Below are 24,928 nucleotides of genomic sequence, written 5' to 3'. Positions count from 1 at the left end.
ATGCTACACGTCAACCTGTGTTCGAGTGTGCATTGTTCGACGTCACTTGTTTACGAACGTGTCAGTGACTGCCAGTGGCAGTGTGTTGTCGTACATTAGTCACAGATGTGGATGGCGCCTGTGATGGCAGATGGCGGCAGTTTGACATCCCGGACCGGCGAGGACGAGTGACTGGTCCTCGTGTGTTGGGTCAGACAGGAGCATGGACGGGGCGAAAGGTCAGGTCAAGCTGCGTGTGTATGCAGTGGGCGAGTGAGTGGCTAGCTGGTGTGTTGTGTGCAGTGGTGTGAGTAATTAGTGTCATGTTCGTTTAGCTAGTCAGTCGTGACGTTCTGTCGCATGAGGATGACAATGTCACTGACATCTAGTAAGTATGACTCATGTAATAATATCTTCTAGGCTGACATGGTTGTAAGCATTGTGTAATTAGAAAAGAGGGTGGGCTTTATTGTATTAAATTCATGTATTCAATTTAAATATTTATATAAATAACATTCAACAATACCGTACATGTAATATGTTAGACAAGCGTGTAAAATTATTGTTCCGTACTAAATAATGCTAGGAATACTTTAGACACCAGCTTGTTCTTCGAATATTAAAAGATTATTTTAAACATATTTTAAACATAATAATTAAACTAAATAGTAGTTTGCTTTCCTCTTAAATCGGCGGTTCCCTTCAAATAGCACCAAACCCAGCTCTAACATAAACTGTAAAGTGCTCTTATAGCCACAACCATTAAAACCATTACAACCATTACATAGCATTAAAACGTCTTATCTTTGACATTGATCCAGCAAAACAAAACAAAATAACAAAACAGAAAACACAAAACCCAAGCGTAACATAATATACTACACGACCCAACACAATACAACAATACAAGGCAAAAGAAAAAAACATATTCCAATAGGCGTTCATAATTCTTTTAGGAATGTACACAAACTTGAGCACGGTGGGAAACTTAGTTGACACGAAAAGCTTCTAAACGTTTTCCATTTTGAAACTCAAAATAATTTTAAATTTTGTTCAAGGAACTAAAAATTGGTTGATGATCCGCACTGGGATGGTGCTAATGATGTGTTCCATACACGAATAATATAGCCTGAGTTCTTATACATTTTAAAAAATATTTCACTAAGCTATATAGAATACTGAACTAAGAAATAGCTTCAGTTATTAAACCTATCATTAATCAATTCATCTGTATGATGATATGAAATATAGGCCTATATTACAGAAACCACCGACGTAAGCATTTAATATGCCTTTTTCTGTTATTACTAGTCGGTTTATTAAAGATTATTTTTACCTCCACCCCCCCCCCCCCCTCCCGCCTCACCAAAACAACTTGACTTTTCTAACAAATCTTTTCTCAATTAGGTCCTATGTTTGTTTTCCCACCAGGTCACTCGCCCCACTTCCTGTTCACAATGACCGAGTAAACAAACGAGTATCTCTACCATGTTCGTGTTTTGTGTTGTCTTAATGAGGTCTTGTGTTCACCTATATGACACGTAGCTCATTTTCTGAGGTTTACAGCCGGTGTCTTCTCTTAAGTCATGTCGTGTCCATTTTTTAACAGCTAGTGGCTTTCTTAAGTCATGCTGTGTCCAGGGGGGGGGGGGGCTGACTTAGTCAACCGCCATGTTTAATTACTTGTGTCAGTTACTGACAGTTACGTCACGTTTTGTCTATGGCGCCGTTATTTGTTCCCCTTGATAAACACAAACGGTGCAAACGCTTGTCGACTTAGATGTGAAGCATCGCAGAAAGTAACAAGGTAGGGGATATATAGGCCATGTATAATATATATATATATATATATATATATATATATATATATATATATATATATATATATATATATATATATGTGTGTGTGTGCGTGTGTGTGTAGTTAGAGAAACCATTAGGTTTATAATAACAGACAGGATTAGGATGTGGTGAAGGTCTTGCTCTTGAAATGTATATGTATCCTATCCAGTGTTTCTTCCAGACTTTTTTCTCCGGGGGAGCACTTGAAATTTTCGGGGGGGGGGGGGGGCGGTAGACTTTCTTCGGGGGGGGGGGGGCGGACACTGTTATTAGTATATATTTTCTATATAAATTATATAAATTTCATTTCGTTCGGGGGGGGGGGGCGGTAAATTTTTTTGGGGGGCTCCGTCCCCCCCCGAAGAGATGCCTGGAAGAAACTCTGATCCTATCGCTGATTAAACATCCTTACTTTGAGAATGTCATACAAATCCCGTATGCTCCTACAAAAGGCATCTACACGCGTGTCACAACCCGATGCAATCACGTGCTGGAACACAGCCCTAATTACGTATCTCGAGGAAAGGTCTGGCTGGCATTTTTTACATCCCCGCCCTCAGCTCGTCTTCACCAGCCCAGATGTTTCCTCCAACGTTTTGTTTTTCCGCCTCTTCATCCTGACTGAGCTGATGCCGAGTTCCGCACGACGAGGGCAACTATCAGACGACGACGTGTACGCTTCCGTTTTGTTATCGACTTTATCATTATCCTTGTCTTAGAGTAGACACGTTCCGTTGTACGTTTGTTATTCGGGCACAATGGAGAAGGGAAGACGGCAAGTAACGTGAGATGCCCCGCTTTGATAGATTGTTTTCTCTCTCAATTTCGATAATTTTAAATCAGAAATAAATGTCAATGCTAGATATGGAATGGTAACACTCCGTTGGTTAAACTTCAAGACCTAACGCTTATCCCAAAGATACTTCAGAAACAAAGGTTTACGAATTCGCCATCACAATACCTACTATCGCTTATGATCTCGTCGCTTGAAATCAAAATTTGAATCTAATTTTTTTTAAAATATAGCCAGCTTACGCAGTAAAAATATTCATTGTTGATATATATTTATATATATATATATATATATATATATATATATATATATATATATATATATATATATATATATATATATATATATATATATATATATATATATATATATATATAGGCCTATATATATATATATATATATATATACATAATTGGCGATTCATAACCACACACTATCGTAACCAGCATTAGGGTGGAAAGTTACCACAAAAGCCATAACTGTTGATATTTTCCCACTTCAGATTTGGGTAAAAGTTTTGAGCAGGAACTCCACAATTTGGACACAGCCATCATCAATGTACGCAAGTGGCTTAGGGAAAGACATAAAGTCCTCAAACGGCTGGAAGACCCTCACAACCAAGGGAACAAACTCACATTGATCAAGGTAAAAAAAAAAATGTTATTTTTGTGGTTTTGAGTCTCACGGACATAACATTATATTGCCACATATTTCTGTAATATTTAACCCTTTTAAGTTGGCAACAACATTTTAACAAATAGTAAGACTCATGACACGTTCAATCTTTCTTTTTCATTAAATCTGAGGTCTTACTTTCTCATTTTAATCAACAAACCAAGGCGTCAACATTTGTTAAATTGAAGTAAAGTAAATATGCCCACAGTTTATAGAATTTGACTTGTTTAGAGCGGTTAACAATAGCTTTACATAAAATAGAAGTAGACTGCATCAAAGACTATGTGGGCCTAAACACGCCTGCCTCTACGTATGTTTTTTAAGTAAATTCTTTTAATTGTTAAACACAGTTGCGTTTCTTTGCTGTAGCACTTTCTACCAGAACTGAAGCTGATCATAAAGCTATCACCTTTAGGCTAACTAGCCCTTTTACAATTTAATTTCCCGATTAGGTCTATTTAGTAGTTGTGTCTGGAATATAAATAGAAACTACACGTGGTGAAATTACCCTGTTGTGTTTACGTTTCTATTTCGATCGAAACCAAATCACCATTGGTGTAAAAATCAACGTCTCAGCCAATGGCAACAGACTATTATATTTTCCTCTCTTCTATGCACTCCCTGTTTTCGACTTTTTGCCGAGCTGTTCCGAAGCTTTGTTCATAATCGGAACTGGGACAAGAGCGTAAAAATACTCTATCGTTGTTTGTATTGTTTATGCTTGTTGTAATGTGAGTATTGTATAGATTTCTTCAGTTTATATAAGTTAAATATTTAAATTTGTATCTAGATGTATTTTTAAGTGGCTAGATGTAATGATTTTAAAATTATATTTTTAATTTCTTTCGGCATTCCTCTCCCATTCCTGCTACTCTGATACCGGCATTCCACCACCTTGCACCCTCTTTTGCACATTAGGAATAGGGAACATGTAAAGTGAACGCCTGTGTGATTCCAGAGGAGGTGGCACCAACCGATGAAAAATGTGTGACTCACTGGGTGCAAACCTTGGTCTTTAATATTACAGCTTTAAAGTTAGCGCCACAATTTGAGCTTTTAGACGGCTTTTAGAATTAATATCATATATCTGCATAATGTGCAGTGCGTTGTTCCATTGTCTGCTGTAGTGTAGTCTACCAACCAGGTCAACAGTACACACACATTTTAACATTTAACTTGATGAGGTTGAATCCTGAAGACTGTCAGTCCTTAACTAAATGCTAGAATCTAGAGATTTAGACTTAGTTTTAACTACTAGAATCTAGATCTAGAAATCTAGATGGTAATTTTTGTTAGTCTAACAGACTAACAGCTAGCCTTACCAGCAGCCTTGCTTTATTACTAAGTTATTACTATTAGGCCTAGATTCTAGATCTAGATCCTATATTCAATTCAGTATTCTACAGTAAATCAGTAAGTATTAGTTTATTAGATCTAGATTCTAGAGTTAATTAGAGTAAGTCTAGAATTTAGATTTAGAATAGGTTAAGTTAATTTTTGACATTTAGTAATTTAGTTGGTGCTGTCATAACAGTTTATCTAGATTTCTTTAGACTCTAGATCTAGAAGGTATTAACTAAATTCTTTAGAGTCAAAATGGCAAAAATAATGTAATATATGTAATCAGGCTATTTAAATTTTAGTAAAATTATGTTACGTCTAGTTCTAGTTAGGCCTGTTCAGTGATTGGTCTACTACAGATGATAATTTTGATACTATTACTTGTAGGTAAGTACTAGTAAGTAGTTCGTTACACTAGGACTAAAAAGTTAAAATATTAAAGTTAGACACTGCATTTACACTAGCGACATGTAAGAAAATAAAAACTCGCAAATACGTTAATGTTGTCTAAATGACTAAATGAAAACATTTTTCCTACAGAACATATTTACTTACTGAAAGTTTGTATAAAGACATGAAATACATGTCGCAAGTTTAAATGCGGTGTAAGTAATAACCCAAAGTTAACAAATGGGAGTAGCCATAACTAATGTATTTTTAGAAAAACATAATATGGGCTAGCTATTTGTCTAATTTAAATAAAGCTTTAGGCCTAGATTAGATCTATCATTAGGTTGTTGCAACATTATTAGTGTTTGAGCATGTATAAGAATTTATTTAGGCCTATAGCTTAAACTTAAAGGCCATTATAACAAGAAGTAGAGTACCTTCTTTTAAGCCTTAATTTGAAACATTTGTTTTGCAAACCATAGTCTTGAGCTGTAGACCAAAATTTTAAAATAATTAGCCAGCATAGCCCAACCAAATGATGCCGCGTTGACAGGACATGCACACATGTAACCATAATGCCATCTCTTTCTGACTCTCAGTTCAAGTTGTGATTTGAATGCCATTCATATTGATTTAATGATAAATGCCATTGCTTATCTTGCTTAAAATACGGCAGAGCTGTCTTATGTTTTTTTCTAAGAGAATCTAGCTAATTATTACAAATTTTTGGCTGTGCAGAGGATTATTTTTTAATTTTATTTATAGATTATAGTTAAAATTTCATTTCCAATTTAAGATAATTTTCAATTATGTTCAGTGTAATTAAGCTGAAGGTAATTAATTAATGAGAGATGTTCATGATAATAACACATCTTAACTTCTTACTAATATGTTCCTCAATTTATCTTCCATAATATTAAAACATTTTGATAGAATAGGATAAAAGATGTCTAAATACATGATTTAAAAGTTTTTATATTTTGAAATATTTCAGACTCTTGTAGAAGAATCCAAAAAAGAACAAGAGAAGGTCGACCAACTTTTAGCCAGAGATTACGCATATCTTTCTGGTCACAACAGTGAGATTCTAAAATTGGAATTAGCTGACCTGTCTGATTTGTGGAGGTTATATGAGAAAAGTCTGTGCAACATTTCATCCAGCAGCTGTCTGTGTTCAGTTAAAGGAACCGCTGTAAATTCCAAACATAATTCATTAATTTCCCAAGTGTGGCCATTGGATGATAATACTCTGAATTTCAAGGAAAAAAATTCCTTTGAAGAAAAGGATAAAGATTCAGCCTCAAGTGGAAGCAACAACTCTGTTGATTCAGTGGGAGATCTTATCCTTGATTCTCTGACTGATGAGGATTTAAAGAAATATACAGTGCTTTCGGATTGGGGAGAGATTTCAGCATCATCCAATTTCACCAGTTTCGAACAGAGGTCTGATTTTGTGGCCAACACTGAACATGGGATCTCTGCTGAAGACGTTTCCAACTGCCGCCATGAGGAACAACAGAATTTTAAGTGGACTGTAGATCCAAAGGCTTCGGCATCTATTTGTTGTGTAAGGTCGGGCAAAATGAGTTCAGAAGGTTTAGAGAAGTTGCTAGTGGAAGGTGGGTGTGAGGAATCAAGTAATTCTCAAAAGGATTTATGTGATTTCCCCCCACCAGCCCATTTTATCAGGAAGATGTCAGGTTCAGGTGATGCCTACTCAAAGTCTGATGTTAGTGGAATCTATCCAGGTGAAGCTTCCAATATGAAAATGGATATGGCAGGCACAGATTCGCCTTGTGATACTCTGAAGCGCAGACGCATGTTTCTGGACACCTCTTCCAACACTAGCAACATTAGCAGCAGATCTGAGTCGCCCACCAGCTTCAACAGCAGCAGATCTGAAACTCCCACTAGCACGTTGACCAGAGCAGAACGCCAGAATGAATTGTGGAAAGCCATTGGATCCATCGACACATTTCTCATGGATAAGGATATCATAGAGGCTTGTCAGGTTGGTTTAGTTTGTTTTATAAGTTTTCAATGTTACATTTATTTTTAAAAATATATGAGTACTTGTAAATTAATGCCATCACATAATGAAGCTATGAGTTTGCTAGTAAAGTTTCCCTTTCAAACCTGACGGTCTATGGGGCAAGTGAAGTAGAGTTCACTTGTTTCTGAGACCTCAGCATACGAAGAGATAGTGTGGACAGCACTATACCCAGCCGCCTTTACTTTCCCTAACGTGAGTTAGGTACCCATCAGAGTTGAGTGGACTCAGGGACGGTCTACTGACTAGAACCCGGATTCGAACTCGAGACTTACGGGTTAGCAGTCCAGCTTGCTAGTGTCACTGCTCTAATTCTGACACCAGCCCTGGTCTCTGACTTAAATAGCAATCAGCTGGAAGTATTTTAATATAATTTTTTTATAAGTTTAAGTTAATTTGTAAGCTGTTCCCATCAAACAGAATAGTGAGCTTTTTATTTTTAAAACCTAAGGTATGCTAAGCAATTATCACTGTGTGTAACATTTGATGACAGCTGAAATCTATGTCCTCAGTCTACAGCCAGTGATCTCATTTGTGATGATGAAGACTTTGTTGGCGCACCCAATGTTTCGTTTACTGAGTTCCTGCAACAGTACAGGGAACTGACTGAATGGTTGAATCAAGTTCACAAAGTCACACAAAGAGAGGTCACTAGTTTGTCTGAGAAGTATTTAAATCAGGTGAGTCCATATAACCTATTATGTTATTTCTAAGTTACACAAAGTAACCAAACCATGGTGATGCTATTGATATTGGCATTAATTACCATCTTACGTGATTTAAGAAGTAGTCAAAGATAAGCCATATATATAAGTTATAATATATCCAAATAGCTGGTTTATCATTAATACCCTTAGCTGGTTTATCATTAATACCCTAACACTTGGGTTAAGTTAGGGGTTCATTTGTTAATACTAGCTATAAGAATGCCAAGCAAGTGCCAAGGTATGTATGGGATAGTGAGTGGTAAAATATTGAATTGCCCTGTAAGAGGTCCCAGTATGGCACTACTTATTGTCCATCTCTAAAATTTTGGTTACATAGTTGCATTTCTTGTACAATATTGACTGGATGTTAACTTGACATGTAGGTCTACATAAAAATATAAGCATATCATACAACAAGACTTATTTTACTTTTACAATGTTGTCTAATGTTAAGTTTATATGATAATGATAGGCCTACACAAAAATCTATGCATATCATACAACAAGACTTATTTTACTTTTACAATTCTGGCTAATGTTAAGTTTATTTGTTTATGTACACAAAAATCTACGCATATCATACAAGACTAATTTTACTTTTCCTATGTTGGCTGGATGTTACTTCGATCGGTTGGTCTACATTTATCAAATCCACCACATATCAATCACACTGACATGTACCCAATCACTCAGACCCCTTACTGTTTGACAGATTATTTTTCATTAACATTTAAGCTCTCTCACAGCTTAGATTTTCCTTAACATTAGATTTATATCTGGACTATTAACCTGAGATAAATGTGCTTGTAATTTAAGAAAAAAAATTACTTCTTTGTAAATGAGAATTTTTTTTTAGAAAAGAACTCATGCTGCAGGTAGCTTGTGTTTGTGTAATCGTAGTACTGTTAATGTATAGTTTTTCCAATCACTAGTAGCAAGTTAACAAACATCTGTAACCTATTAATACAGTAGAGAGTTTGTGTGTTTTTACATAAACAAGCATTGAGTTTAAAATATCACCCCTTAGATAAGTGAATTAGACCCTAGAATTCATAAATGTCAGCCTATTTGACGTCACTAGGTTTATTAGTTAACTTTACAACTAAGGTAATTGGTGCTATTTGGTTATACAGCCGTTGAATAAAATATACTCTCTTACACGGGCAGTAAAGTTATCCCACAATTTGTAGGTTAGTGGCGTAATACTGATGGCAGCAGCATGCAACTCACAACTAGGTCACGCGTTTAACCCTGTTCTCATGCGTAGTTGTGGAGTGAGGGTATACCTAGCACACTGCACACTGAGTAAAAAACTGTCTGCGTTTTTAAACAATTTCTGTGAATTTAATACAGTAATAACAGTCTAGTAAATTTATGATACCGATTTCTCAAGTGCAATACTGATATGGTGGCTATTCAACATAAAAGGCAAAAAATAAGTCGACAGCTTTGAAGAGGAACTGTTAAAATTAAAATTTATAGGCTACAGTTAGCTAAAACTGGTGGTGGTAAACTTGAACGCTGTATTCTTTATTTCGTCTGGATCTCTTCCCTTACTGACCCCAATCTATCGACTTATTTATGGGACTAATAAATGAATTGGCTGCCTAAGTCGATAAATGTGCCAGACGTGTACTATTTATAGCCCCATATTGTACGTTCTGCTGCACCATCCCCTGACGTACAGTCTACATTAGCCCAGACACGTGTAGGCTGTTTGTGTGGTTGGTCCACACCAGTTGCTGTAGCAGTCATCAGTCACAGTTGACTACACGGATCGCTTACATTAGTGATTAGTTTCATTTCCCCACTGCACAGTGTAGACGGTAGACCTGCAGAGGTTAGCGCAATTTTGCGCCCCCCCCCCCTCTTATATATAGTTTTTCAAGTCAAAAAAGCGCCTCCTCCCCCATGTGGAAAGTTTTGGGACGCTTTTTAACCGTCACTGACCCATAACAGTTTGTATTTTGATGACACATATGATGTAGAAACAGTTAAACTAGTCCGTAAACCAAGTAGCAGTCCATATTCTTAATTTCTGCTGTGTATACTACAAAATGCAGTTCACATTGAGCTTTTAATTAATTTTTCTATCCCGTTTGTCGTCTCCCCCCCCCTACCCCCAGTGTCGGCGCCCGGGGAGGCCGCCGCACACGCCCTTTTTAGCTATGCCCCTGTAAACCTGATCAAACGCCCAGTTTTAATTTAATAGACTACCGATATGGGCCGGATTTGACCGTTACCCTGATCATTTAATATTTACATCATCACCGTTTGATGGTGATTTTCTGATGTATCTTTTATATCTTTTATTGTTATTTATCTTTTTTTACGGATCTTTATACATCCTTATCTGTGTCTTGGTTTGTGGGTGCTGTCAGTTGTAGACGGTCTTTACTATCTAACGAACATCGGCTGGTGCTAAAACCAACCCTAGAACTGGCAAACTTGCGTCATTTGTAAGATGTAGGTCTGGCGCCTGTAGTGTTACGTCAGATATGTGGAGCAGGAAATCATTGCCTGACGGGGACAGCCGCTGGGCGTTTGATGTTTGTTTAGATACACCTTGCTACAGGTGACATGGTCTTTGTGAGCTGCACTAAGCTGTAATTCAGCTGTGTGCTTGGAGGGATATGATTTGTAACAGTAGACAAATACTGTGGTCGGTGCAGTTGTTAGATCTAGGCCCTATGAATCTATGCTTTTGTTAACGTCACACTAGAGCTGACATTTGGATTGGTAGTTTAACAAAGCTCAATCAACCTATAACAAACGCACCACTTACAACCTTATTATACCAGGCTGACAAATTCTCTTTAAATTAGAAAAAAAAATTACTTGCAATAACTTAAAGATATCTTTACTGTCAGTGGGTTTTTTTTGTACGAGTATAAATTAAATCATATTCCTGGGAGCTATAATTAATTCATTGATATGCTTGAATATATGCTTTATTCATAACATAATCGTTTGTCCGTTGTTGCTTCTCTACGTTTGTCACCATACCTTGTAGACTTGTGACTGTAACAAACTTAACCAACTTTTGGCGGTATTGACCACGAGTTTGTTGACATTCCTGTCCGTGTCGCCATGCTAAATCCGGCCCACGGCCTCGTGCTAATGTCTCTAACGGGGAGATTGGAGTGGTCAAACCGTTAGAATCTGGACGTTATTCTGTACAGTGTGGCATAGCTGGGGCAGCTACAGTTTGGCAAAGCTGGGGCAGCTACCCGGCCAAACCACGAGTTTGACAAAAGCTCAACTTTGTTCGACATAAGCTCTTCTAATCTTATAGAGTTTGTATATGCTTGAACATTGTTCCAATCCACCAAAGTTAAACTAAAGAACAGTTGGGTTCCTAACGCGTTGTATTTTCTGCGAGCTTAAATAGCACGGTGGGTGTCGGGTATTGATTGTTCGAGGGTTTTGTATCTTCACGATAGTTGTGTTGATTTCGATTGTGTACACGTTCAGGCCTACACGAGTGCGCTAACGACAAATCACCAAGGCTCCATCGCTGAGCTCATGCGAAATTGCTTTTAACCCATGTCGTCGTCATGAATACGCCTGGGTCCAGCATTGAGTGACTAGTGGCGTGGTAGTGTTGGTAGTGTTTGAACTAGTGTCCCACCCATTGATCTGCTGGTTCACACGGTTCTCTAGCCGGGCGTCACGTGGGTCTAAGCGCGTGAGTAGACGTGTCAGGGGAAGTGCAGGCACACAACGTAAAGACAATACCGGCTTCATCAACTGGCGCCATTCACCTGGTTGATCCTAGTGGATGGGGGAGGAGGGGAGGCTTGGTCTCGATAGACCTCAAATAAAAAGATCGCAATAACCATTCTCAATCGTAAATATCGCTGCTTACTCGCAGTTTACACATTCATGTTTTGTATTCGTTCTAAATCAGGTCAAGTTGTGTGTAGGGTCCTTGAATGGGGGGGGGGGGGGGGGCTAATCAGTTTAGTACATAGGCACTGTAACGGTTGACAAAGTTGCTTGACTTTACCTAGGTAAGGTATTGACAGACCTAAAAATATCAGTGTGTACAGAATATCAGTGTGTACAGAATATCAGTGTGTACAGAATATCAGTGTGTACAGAATATCAGTGTGTACAGAATATCAGGCTGTACAGAATATCAGTGTGTACAGAATATCAGGCTGTACATGAAATAACCTTGCCGGCCCAGCGGTTAAAGCACACAGCACAGCAGGGGCCCAGCCACCAATGGAACTCCCCAGTAGAAGCACTCAATTATTTAAACCTTTCTTCCCTCCCGTTATTTGTGAGAAAATAATTATGTACCGCCAGTCGTTAAATTTTACGCTAGGACAATAGAGCTGTCTTTGTTGTGAAAACACTCCCACTATTGGCACTATGCTTGTTTTTCTCTTATGTAGATATAGTGGTGGCGGGTCGAGCGCTGGATGAGCTTTGCAAGTGACAACGTAATTGTTTACTTAAATCAGTTTAATTTTTTTTTTACTTCATCGATACATGGACCCACGCCAGCCGACTGCGTGCAACATGCAGACAGCCGCATGAATAAATCAAGGCATTCAGGGTCCTTCTCCCGCCATCTGATAACCACCCAAATGACGCACCAGGCGCCGTGCAGGGTGTGTGATGGACAGTTATCTTGGTGTACCCACCCTAACACACGTGCTGACCTAGTTGGCAGGGCGCCCACTGTCTTCTTCATACCCTCCCTCTTTACGATACCTAATCACTGCTTGTTTCCTGGGCTCATTAATCTTAACCTAATTCTTACCCCATGTTAAATATTCTTCTCATCTACTGTTGTCAGTGTGAAAGGTTTTTAAATTGTTTTTTTAAAAAGACATCTTGGTTGTAGTATGTGCTAATGTGGTTGTCTTTTCTTTGAATCATATTTTTTTGGCCAGAATGGTACATCTATAGTAATGTTATATATATAATACATCTACTAGGAAGATTATTCATTTAGAAAGTAATTTTAGTTATTGATTGTTTTAATTTAACATGATTGTTTTTCCACACATAAAAATTCATCCTTATCAGCTTAACTCCTGTTTTCTTTTCTTCTTGCTAGTCTAATCATAACTTTCCTGCATTTGTACTTTGTACTGTGGGTCATTTTTTTAAATGATGGATTTAATCATCAATGTTACTTTTTTAAAGATAAAATTTAAGAACAACTACACTTATTCAGACTAAAATATGTATAGTAAAAGCATTAGATGAAGTATTTTAAAACTAAAATTGTTCAGATGTATCAAGCTCTTAACTAAAGATTAAGATATCACTTACTTTGAGTTTACTTACACAAAAATAAATTGCTATATCTTATTGTTTTCAGAGCTACCATGAGGAAATGTTAGAGCGCTCACCTCGCAGAGAATTCCTCAACAACTATTCTCGTCAGCTCCTAGTTCGCTACCCCAACATGGCTGATGAGATTAGTGCTAGGATGGCTAGACTGAACACACAGTGGACAGCAGTTGAGCAGGCCATAGCACCCAAGTATGGCAAGCAAGATGCAGACACCATGTTTCAGGGTGAGTTTGGTTGTTGCTCACTCAATCTAAGAACTGAGCTACAAGTATTTAGCTTCTTTTTAGATATGAGTTCATCCATCCAATATTTGAACACTAATTCTTCCCCTTGCTTCAAATATTTACTATTGAAGCAATTCTTGTGAATTCTGAGTAAATTATAACTGTTTTCAATATATATGGAGAGTAAAGGCAGTGTACTGAAAAATTAAGAATACATCCCCTGTTATAAGAACCTGACTTTAACTAAGGGAAGTAACTGTAATAATATGAATATCACAAATTAAAGATCAGTTAATTAAGTGTCCATGAATATCAAAACTAAAAATAATAAGTTTCTAAATGTAGTCTAGGGCCCTTTTTATGACAACAAAATTTTACTAAATCATTTTCCCCTCAGATCTTGAATGTGATTTAAACACTCTCAGACGTTGGCTGAATGCCATTGAAGCTAAGCTTCTCCCTTTAACATTGAAAGCTGATTGGTCTGACACTGAAGTTGAAGAAAAATTGTTGCAACATCAGGTTAGTAATATATTCAAAACTTTTTCATAATGAGAGAACCAGTCTTAATTGGAACTGTGACTGGCCATGCTGAACATTTCTGACCACTACTGTCAGTACTACTAGTGTCAGTCATTGGCAAGTTAATAATTTGGGTCTGTCATATTAATTCCTCCTTAGACTTGCACACACTTTTTTTTCTTATCATCATTACAGAAATAGTGTTTTACTTCTTATAATTTACATGCAGGACGAAATCCATCATCGAAAGCATAAAGTTAAACATACAAACATATTTTTAAATTAAACTCTTGACTGTACAGAATGACATTGACATAAATAAAGGGAAGTAACTTTGACATAAGTAAACGATAGTAAAAACGGGGTTCATTCCCTTTATTTTTCTCATTTCCAGATATTGTTAATATTGTTATACAATATTTTCACAATTTTTTTTCTGTGAGGTCAGATATTTTACTAGATACAGTTAGCTATAACTAGAACTTAACCAAATCAATAATTACTGTGACAATGCAGCTGTACAAGGTTTTCATTGCATAGCATTTCTTAAAACCATGTTTTCTTTTTATTTTCCTCAATTTGCTATGTTACATACTTACATATTGTTTTTATAAATCTGGTGAAAAGTAATAAAGAAGTTAATTTGTATTCTAATGAGTGTGGACTTTGGACTCAGCTGTTCAAGTAATTGTGACACTATTTTAGGATTAACATTGAGGGACGGGTGTTTTCTAAAAAATACATACTAAGTGCTTTACAGTTGTTATTCTTATTTTCTAGATTCAATTTAAATTTTCTTTTAAATTTTTTGTATGATTGTACAATTTAGTCACTCTGATCTTTATAATCAACCTACTTCAGTGCATACAAAGTTAGTAAAAGTAGCCAAAACTTTAATGTAAGGAACGTATTTGGTTTGAAAATGAAATCTTGTATTAGGCCTATTGATATTAGCCCACCTGTCTAGTATATGGCTCTTCATGTAGATGTTGTATCAAATTTATGCTTAAACCGCTATTGCTGGGAACCTTACATCAGCTTTGTTTGTCTTGTAATCCACCAACCACAGGGATTAGCAATAATACTGTACAACACTTAGATAATGTTATAATTTTAGTGATGAAAATCTTATTGACAAAACATTTAACAACAAAAATCTTAGTGAAACATATCTTTGTGACAAAAATCCCAGTAGCAAAAAATTAACCACTGAGGCATAAAATTGAGTCATTATTTCCCTTCCAGTTATGAGGTTTGAGATAGGTGAGGTAACACTTAAGATCTGTATCACATTGATGGATGACTCCTTAAGCTCATAGCTCCAGGCTACAAGCCAGGATTTGTTCTGTTTTATAAAAACACATTTATTGACTAAATTAGCTTTATTTTGCTTTATTGCTTTTTCAAATTAGGTGAAAGTCCATTGGCTATCAATATTTTTAGTATAGAAATGTTTCTTAACTCTGCTGTAATTCAGAATTTTAGTTCTGAATGAACTGTAAAACATGAGTAGTTTGTTTATGATTCAGCAAAGCTATGTGTAACACATTTGTATTATGCCAGTATTTCTAACAGCTGTTCTGTTTCAATGTGTTGCTTGTAGTCTAGGTGGTGTATATTTTAATGTTGCTAGAGATCTTACAGAGGTTAGCTAACTTGTTAATCATTAAGGGCTAGTCAGTTCACATCATTGTGAGGGCTCGTCAGTTCACATCATTGTGAGGGCTAGTCAGTTCACATCATTGTCAGGGCTAGTCAGTTCACATCACTGTGAGGGCTAGTCAGTTCACATCATTGTGAGGGCTAGTCAGTTCACATCATTGTGAGGGCTAGTCAGTTCACATCATTGTGAGGGCTAGTCAGTTCACATCATTGTGAGGGCTAGTCAGTTCACATCATTGTGAGGACTAGTCAGTTCACATCATTGTCAGGGCTAGTCAGTTCACATCATTGTGAGGACTAGTCAGTTCACATCATTGTGAGGGCTAGTCAGTTCACATCATTGTCAGGGCTAGTCAGTTCACATCATTGTGAGGGCTAGTCAGTTCACATCATTGTGAGGGCTAGTCAGTTCACATCATTGTGAGGGCTAGTCAGTTCACATCATTGTGAGGGCTAGTCAGTTCACATCATTGTGAGGGCTAGTCAGTTCACATCATTGTGAGGGCTAGTCAGTTCACATCATTGTGAGGGCTAGTCAGTTCACATCATTGTGAGGGCTAGTCAGTTCACATCATTGTCAGGGCAAACATTGTTGGCATGTTTGACTACCTCACATTAGTACACACCCCCATGTCAATAAGATAGTATGAATACCATAGGTACCAAATGAATATCTGCCGGTGGCTTGACCTTTCGTGAATATGGGAGGTCTACATAGATATCTAAAAGCTTGCCTTGACGACCAATGCATCCGTTATATTGGTTTAAATTACGTTTTCTTTATACTGTGTACACGACAGGTTTCTAAACTTACGCGAACAGTAATATTAATACACCTCCATTTCAAACGTTTATTTTCTGATCATTGCAATGATCATAGGTCATGATCACAGTTATAATTTCTGATAGTTCTAACCAGAGTTGTAGTTTTTTATGGTATTATCTCAGTGTGCCTGTTTGATGAGGCTCAGTTAGCTCTAGCCATTCCAGACACGAATGCCACAAGGAGAGCGATGTTGAGTTGTCATCATAACATACACTGCAACACACTTCTCCCCACTGTATTGTGTTGTGTAGCTCTAGATCAGGGTGGACAAGGTGCAGTCTTCTCATGTTTTACCATGGTGCGGGGGGGGGGGGGGGGGGAAGATGTACACTTGTATAGTATTCAAACCCGCCGCGTGCGATGGAGTCGACGTTACCATTTGTCACCCTAAGGCTAACATGGCCCGGGGCTTCTAGAACCCCCGCCATTGAGTCGGCAATGTTTGCTGTCACGTGATTGGATGCTGCTGGAGCTGGGCACCGCTAATTCTTCTTTGTGCTGTTGGTATCCATGCTTGGTGTGTGGCTCCACATGTAGATATGTGGCCGGTGTTACAAGCATCTCTCACGGGGGAGGGGACTGGTCCGCTGAAGGCATATATTTCAACTAGTGTACCGTTCCATCCCTGAAAGTTTCAAGCGCCCCCCTCCCCTGCTGGAGCAAAATGTTTAAAAAGAACCCTGTGTCCAATATGTAGACACAGCTATCGGTCAACTGTGTATGTTGACAGCCTAAGTTATGGACTGGAGCATCAACCCCAAATGGAGCAAGTCACAGGGCCGCTAAAGCAATATTTCCCAGGAGTCCCGTCCCTTCTGTGGCCACGTGAAGCATGATTCACCTCAATCGATACCCTGCTCAAAACTTCCGAAATCAAATGATTTGTGTTCGAGTCAAACAAATGGCGTTTTGATTGTACCACGTAAGCTCCACTGCACCCCGTCCCTCATGTATTAGGCCGGCTTTTCTTTCATGTTGATGTGAAGTGTAAAGCAAATGTGTTCAGTCACACGGCGTTCTGCTTTGTTAGAGCCAATCTGCTTCCTGTCTCACCGTCTGGGACAATGTCAAGGTTAAAAACATACTTCGACTCTATTGAATGGGTTTTTTTCCTAACCACAAATCAACGCCTCATCTATTTCCGGGTTAAAACTGGGTGCGTGTGTGACTATAGCATTACTTATTGCTGCACGACAAACAGGGTCTAATGCCAATGTGGCTGATGGACGGCCCATAGTTTGCTCCATGTCCAACATGTCTGATGGACGGCCCATAACTTGCTCCATGTCCAACATGTCTGATGGACGGCCTATAACTTGCTCCATGTCCAACATGTCTGATGGACGGCCCATAACTTGCTCCATGTCCAACATGTCTGATGGACGGCCCATAACTTGCTCCATGTCCAACATGTCTGATGGACGGCCCATAACTGGCTCCATGTCCAACATGTCTGATGGACGGCCCATAACTTGCTCCATGTCCAACATGTCTGATGGACGGCCCAATGGTTGCTTCATGTCCCTGATGGACGGCCCAATGGTTGCTTCATGTATCTGATGGACGGCCCAATGGTTGCTTCATGTCCCTGATGGACGGCCGATCCATAGCGCATTACTGGCTCTATGTCCAACGTGTTATCACGTGATGTAGTGAGATACCCACACACATGCAGGGGTTTTCACGTGATCTGCCAGCTGGCTATCTACTTGCTAGTCTAGGTGTCACGTGGTGTTCACATGCTTTATCATATCAAACCCAATACATACACTTAATGCCTCACGGACTATCGATTAGTACGGTTTAGTAATATGCAACTGATGTAATTAAACATCAATGCTAGCAATATCGCCACAAGCGTAACACTATCAATCTTGTTCGACAGATGACAAGTTGTTACATGTGCGTGTATTGCAATTAGCTCTTATAAAAAAGGTATTCCATCCATTTACACATACTAAGCTAATGGCTCCTATTTTGTTTATCCAAAAAGTGGTCTTTGTTGTGTCTTATAATGAGAATAGTCACTGAATATCTAACGTCTCGGTACCCACTGTAACTCTAGTCCTAACACGTTTTGTTTTAAAATCAGTAGTAAAAATGCACACCCCTTCCCCCACCAACGCCAATCGTGCCGCAAGTCATGTAGCCTATAATGTATTTTCTAAAAAAAAAATGCTAATGTAAGAGCCTGATTAGTAGCACGTCTCACGCGGCCATTATCTGCATTATCAGAGGGAGATAACTGGGTGTGAATCGTTACAGTTATCGTTCTTGCCACTTGATACGCCTCAGTAACCATGTACTGTTGCCACCCTGCCAATGCAACGATACTCTTGATATTTTTTTTATAGCTGTTTTATCTTGATTATCGGAGAGTTTGTCGGTTGACAGTTGCTTACAGTTTCATATGACATGATGCTCTGATTGTACTGGTAAAAATCAAATTTGTCCAATTTTCTGCTTGAAGTTCAGGTTAGTTTCCTACTGAAGCTCTGTGTACAAGTCGTGTTTCTTCTTTTATTTATGTTCGAATACAGATTGAGTGTGCCGCATCGACTATCTGAATCATATCAGTGTAAGTGTATCCTCTACTGGATCGTTGTTTGTGCACCACTTACTTCTGTAGTCAATAGACATAGGAGAGTCAGCTATTTCTTTACTTCAACACAAGCTGGTGTTTCTGTGTTGTCTTACCGAGGATGTAGCCACTTGTAGCCGTCTGATCTTTCTGATCTCGACCAAGGTGGCTGAAGAGAGCCCACTAAGCTTGTGTATCATCACTCAGAGAATGTTATTAATGCACCGCTCTTGTACTGCAGGTATGGTTTCAACACTGGGTTTTTTGTTCTCTCGCTATCGGGAAAAATTGGATTTTTTCTATTCAAAGCCCTGGTTGATTTGTTTAAAATAACTCCCTTTTATTCCCCCTCCCTGTTTCTATCCACACATCCATTTACTCCATTCCAAATATTTTTCGCCCACTGTCAACATGACCTCTTATTACCAAGGTGTTTGACAATGCCTGGGCGTGTTGACACGAACCAGCGTTTTATGGTGGGTCTGTTTGGATGCTGGGGTCTTATACTGTCTCAGCTAGCTCATGGCTGGGTTTTTATACGGTCAGCTAGCTAATGGCTGGGTTTTTATACTGTCTCAGCTAGCTTACAGCTGGGGTTTTTATACGGTCTCAGCTAGCTCATGGCTGGGGTCTTGTACTGCCAGCTAGCTCATGGCTGGGGTCTTATACGGCCAGCTAGCTCATGGCTGGAGTCTTATACGGCCAGCTAGCTCATGGCTGGAGTCTTATACGGCCAGCTAGCTCATGGCTGGAGTCTTATACGGCCAGCTAGCTCATGGCTGGGGTCTTATACGGCCAGCTAGCTCATGGCTGGAGTCTTATACGGCCAGCTAGCTCATGGCTGGGGTCTTATACGGCCAGCTAGCTCATGGCTGGGGTCTTATACGGCCAGCTAGCTCATGGTTGGGGTCTTATACGGCCAGCTAGCTCATGGCTGGGGTCTTATACGGCCAGCTAGCTCATGGCTGGGGTTTTATAGATCCCCCCCCCCTTTACAATATACTCTTTCGGTTTAGTACCGTCATTTCCCCAGAGCTAGAAATTCTTTGTTTACATCAAGATGTTGATGAAAGTTTAAGTAATCGTTTAAATATAATTATCTTAATGAAAAAAAAAAGTTTGTTAAACTTGTTTGGGGTAAATCCCCAAGCCATCCGTCAGCGCGTAGATACCTCGGTACATGGAGAGTAGTACCTTTGTGTGTCAGTGTTGGGTGTGCCCGTACAATCAATAGTCTGTTGTGTAAAGAGTCTCATCTTTATCCGCGTCTTTGTTTACCTTGCTCACCTCCACAGACGGATGCGCATGGGGGGCGTGGTTAGATATTGAACGGTGGGTACCACGTGACTGGCTAATGAAGCTACTCACACTTGACATGTTGTTACGGGCTGTTTGATGGTAGGGTCAGTGTTGGTCCTTAGAGGACACCATGGGTTGTGTTGGTCTTTAGAGTACATTGTGGTTTATGTTGGTCCTTAGAGGACATCATGGGTTGTGTTGGTCCTTAGAGGACATCATGGGTTGTGTTGGTCCTTAGAGGACATATGGGTTGTGTTGGTCCGTAGAGGACACCGTGGGTTGTGGTGGTCCTTATAGGACAAATGGTTTGTGTTTTCTCCTTAACACCTACTGAAGTAAAACACCACACAGGCTTGTAAGACGTGAAAAAAACTGCCGTAGTTTACGTGTTTAAATTTAAACTGTGGGTATATAGATGGGTGTTGGTCAGGGAGGTGGTGACACGCCCTTATTTGTCCCCTGTCAACGAATAGTACAGTTCAAATCCTGTCCACTATTCAAGTGGTATTCGCCCTTCTATCGGTAGCAGATATTTGCTCTATTTTTTCTTCTCATGTAAGTACTGAACCTCCAAGCGCCCCCATCTCCCCACCATCACATTCATGGTGAAGTCAAGCGTGACCAAATCAATATCTTCGCCTGCGTTCCCCTGGCGATTTTTCTCTCCCCCATACTAACCGATGGTCGTGTCAGAGTCACGTGACCTGCTCTGGTGTACTGTAGATCGGATCCCGAATAACATGTCTAGAAAGATGGCAGCAGAGGCGTAGCGGGGGGGGGGGGGGGGGGGCGGGGGGGGGGGACATATGTCCCCGGGCGCCGACCTTAGGGGGGGCGCCAAATTGAAAGTTTTAGGGGGGGTGCAAATGAAAAGTTCGACGGGGGGGTGCAAATCGAAAGTTTGAGGGGGGGGGGTGCAAATCGAAAGTTTGAGGGGGGGTGCAAATGAAAAGTTCGAGGGGGGGGGGGGTGCAAATCGAAAATTTGCTCCCGAGGGGGGCGCCAAATTGAAAGTATGTCCCCGGGCGCCGGGAAGGGTCGCTACGCCTCTGGATGGCAGCAAAACGTACGATGGTTGGCTGTGTGGTGCTTGTTTGGGGGACGGAGGGGGAAGGGTATATATTATAAGATCCAACAGATCCAACTAAATAGTGCGTGTCAAGGTCAGCCTGACATAGAACGTAAACACGGGTAATTGTGTGGTCCCCACAGCTCCTGGTCCTACGACTTTTTCTCTTCACACCACGCTTCCGTCCTGCTATTCAATCTTCAACTTTCTGTTGACGGAGTCCCAACCTGGCGTCAGGTGACGCAACGCTGACCCAGTAGCCTGGAGAGGTAGAGTTGAGTCATACTCCGTCAAGCGGGTCGTTTCATGCCAGTATGGAAGGGGGGGGGGGGCGAGTCTTTATTTGGTAGCGTTGAGTGGGTTTCATTTTCCAAATGTTAGGTAATCTGATTACATGGACGGACCAGCCAAAATAAAGTCATAGACCATGGAGTATAGTGGGAGTGGAGAGAAGGGGGGGGGGGGGGGTAGAAGAAATCGATGGAGGATGAAAGCTGACATTAAAAGATGAGACTCGCGTCAGTAATTTTCCCTAATTAGATGGGTGCTTTACAGCATAGCGGCTTCTGATCAATCATGTTAGCTGTACGCGCATGCGTAATGCATGGCTTGCTTCGCGTACTTGCCTAATCCTTTCTAATTTGGCCCTCAGAATATATTCCTTATCAGATAGTGTGTACCATTGTCCTTGTAATCAGCTCTTTAAAAAAAAAAAATCTCTAGATAACAATGCAACTACGGCGTGTGTTGCTTTGTAGATACTTTGATCCTTTGTGTTGCTGTAATGATGAATTAACCAGGTTGCGTTATTAGACGTTTATTTTCTCTCGCCACCAGGCTCGCGCGGCTGTGTGTTGTCAACCAGGACGACCCGTTACCTGGGATCGATAGCCTCGAACCGACGCGGGCTCGCGATCTCTCTCGGGTTTGTTTTCTTCCTTAACTGGCCTGCGCGTTCCTGCTTCACCTGATCCAGGTATACCACCGTCCTGCCGTGTTTGGTGGGACTAGGCCAGTGATATGGGGCTTGTGTATGTCGTGTCGTGTTGATGCAACCATAATACGCTGATGGCGGCGTGTTGACGGCGGAATTCTGCTGCCGTGTACATCGAAACAACACGGGAAAAAAAAGTTGTTTACATTTTAGTAATTGGTTGTGGTGCATTCGGCTAATTTTTCTGTGACACTTGCTAATTCAGCTTTGGATTTTATTCAACGGTCTGCTGTTATTTTCTTTGTGGGAGCCACGTAAGTTGACTTTATTCTACAAGTGGTTATTGTTGAGGTGAATGCTAGCACCGTAATCTGACGGGTTCATTGAACGGCTTTGATACAGATCTGGTATCGGTGACGAGTGTCGTGTGAACGCTACGCTTCATTGACTCCCACGCTTTAAATACTATAACGGAGACAGACCCCCCGTTGTCTGTTGACAGTTGTATTGGACTCTAAAGGTCTCTAGTGCGTGACTACTGTAGTGCGTGGCTACTGTTTGGAAACAGGTTAGGTTGGACTAGACTTGTGGTCAGCTGATGGTCCTGTAATTATCTCTCTGTTTATCTTGTGTCTACCTGGAGCATTGAGTGTCCGCTGTCTGTAACTTTGGACTGATACAGCGTCGGTGTGTTCAGCCACTGATAACACTTATCTCTGGCTTAACGCGGGCCCGCAGTTTTGTGTCACCTCATGGAGTGTAGGAAGTTTTGGTCTCTGTCACGTAGTGTAGGAGTCACATCATGTAGTGTAGGAGTCACAGCAAGTAGTGTAGGAGTCACATCATGGAGTGTAGGAGTCACAGCAAGTAGTGTAGGAGTCACATCATGGAGTGTAGGAGTCACATCATGGAGTGTAGGAAATTTTGGTCTCTGTCACGTAGTGTAGGAGTCACATCATGTAGTGTAGGAGTCACATCACGTAGTGAAGAAGTCACATCACGTAGAGTCACATCACGTAGAGTCACATCACGTAGAGTCACATCACGTAGAGTCACATCACGTAGTGTAGGAGTCACATCACGTAGTATAGGAGTCACACTAACCATAGTGCAAGAGTCAGCACAACCAATGTAGCCACAACTGAGCTGGTCACGTACATGCACACCAAACATCGCTAATGTTTGTTTTCCCTAAAGTCACGTAACGTCACCTGATTAGTACAGGCCAGACCTGTACGTAGGTTCAGTATAATGCAATGTTTTATGTACATAATTGTACTGAATTCGCTAGGGCTTGTAGAAACACACGTAAAAAATTTCCGTGTGGCGACATATCCACCATGTATGGTTATACTTGAGCTATAATTGTATACCTTGTAGCTGTATGGGTTATACTTGAATAGTTTACCTCATAGACGCAACTTAATATTTATATTGAACCTTCCATATAATTAGCTGGCTTACTGTTACAGGCCGTGCCTACCTATTACTTGTTGGTTTAAATAGATGCAATGTTCCCATTGGGTAGTAATTAGCCTTTGTGAGATCTGGGGATGATCGACTCTTTCAGACATATTGATCGGTTTATGGAACTTGGACGTGTTTAAAGACATTTGTGTTTTACTTTATGTAACTCCATTACCGATACGTGTTATGCTACAGTTAGGCAAGCTAGTCCTAACATGTCCTTTAGCCGGACACAGTTATGACAGCCAGACACAGCTATGTCAGCCAGACACAGTTATGTCAGCTAGACTTACCATTAAATTCCACATTCAATCATCCCGCCATGGGTTGGTCGCGTTTGATGGATAACAAGGTTACGTAAGTCTCCTGACATGTAGGTCACTCCAGGCCACCGTTAGACGGCAACAGTTGGCGGACTGACGTTACCTACAGTATAGTTGGATGGTCTTGTTTTTACAGAGACAGTATGTACCTCACAAACTCATTCAACATAATAGTATTAATAGCAATCATTTTGTCTTAAACGTGGAGGATAAACTTCGATTCCAGAGAGTAATGTTTTTGGTTATCTTTTAGGCCTAGTTATTATCTAAGTTAGTCAAAACATCAGAAAACTCGTAAACAAGGTATATATAATAGGTCCAAGTTATAATATATGCAATACGTCCAGTTGGTGATGCCAGAGCAAGTGTTTGTCGTTAGCCAGTATCAGCCGTCCGTCACGGTCCACCTCACAACTGTCAATGCAGTTGATGCACCTGACACTAAAGGGAAGATTTGAAGTTCTATTTTCATCTCCGGTAGCGTCAGTTTCAAAACTTGTAGGCGGTCTATACAGAGCGACATAAAGCGCATCCGGCCATGAATAGTGCAGTCTTTAAATGTATTGGTTCTATCTGCTGTTTCTGTGCTCTTTCTATAGTAGGCTGTAAAATAAGCCTCGAAAATAATGCCAAATGTTTTATCGTATGATATGGGGGGAAATTGTCTCGCTTCTCATTAAGTCTAGTGTTAGCTCAACTAGACCCCTTTCAGCTGAGTAGTTCATAAATGATGGCACACCCCTCTAGGGAGGGGGGGGGGGTCGGAATTTTGAGCCCATATTCGCGTTTATGAAACACTAAATTGTAATTAAAAATTGATCAATGTACAAAATATTGCCCGATCTCTTTACATTTTAAGAAAGATTGCAGTTGGGGGGGGGGGGGGGGGGGGGGTAGATAGAGACGTGACTTTATTTTAGGGAATAGT

General features: G+C 40.0%; 1 protein-coding gene across 2 annotated transcripts in view; it reads left to right on the top strand.

Moving 5' to 3' along the window:
- Positions 1 to 237: 237 nt before the first annotated feature.
- The window catches only part of LOC131954875 (uncharacterized), a 41,735-nt gene continuing 17,044 nt past the window's right edge, over positions 238 to 24,928 (top strand). The window contains exons 1-6 of one of the 2 annotated variants that reach the window (XM_059318693.1): positions 238 to 367; positions 3,117 to 3,259; positions 6,015 to 7,031; positions 7,583 to 7,750; positions 13,119 to 13,317; positions 13,715 to 13,839. In XM_059318693.1, coding sequence (XP_059174676.1) covers positions 340 to 367; positions 3,117 to 3,259; positions 6,015 to 7,031; positions 7,583 to 7,750; positions 13,119 to 13,317; positions 13,715 to 13,839 — 1,680 coding nt within the window. In that variant the 5' untranslated portion in view covers positions 238 to 339. Of the gene's footprint in view, positions 368 to 3,116; positions 3,260 to 3,992; positions 4,021 to 6,014; positions 7,032 to 7,582; positions 7,751 to 13,118; positions 13,318 to 13,714; positions 13,840 to 24,928 lie in introns of those variants that run through there. The other variant, XM_059318694.1, reaches the window with a different exon arrangement.

Source organism: Physella acuta, unplaced genomic scaffold (genome assembly GCF_028476545.2).
Source record: "Physella acuta isolate Inbredline_101_S28 unplaced genomic scaffold, ASM2847654v3 ptg001037l, whole genome shotgun sequence".
Lineage (NCBI taxonomy): Eukaryota > Metazoa > Mollusca > Gastropoda > Physidae > Physella > Physella acuta.
Note: the sequence above shows the minus strand (reverse complement) of the source record. Positions and strands in the feature narration are given on the sequence as shown.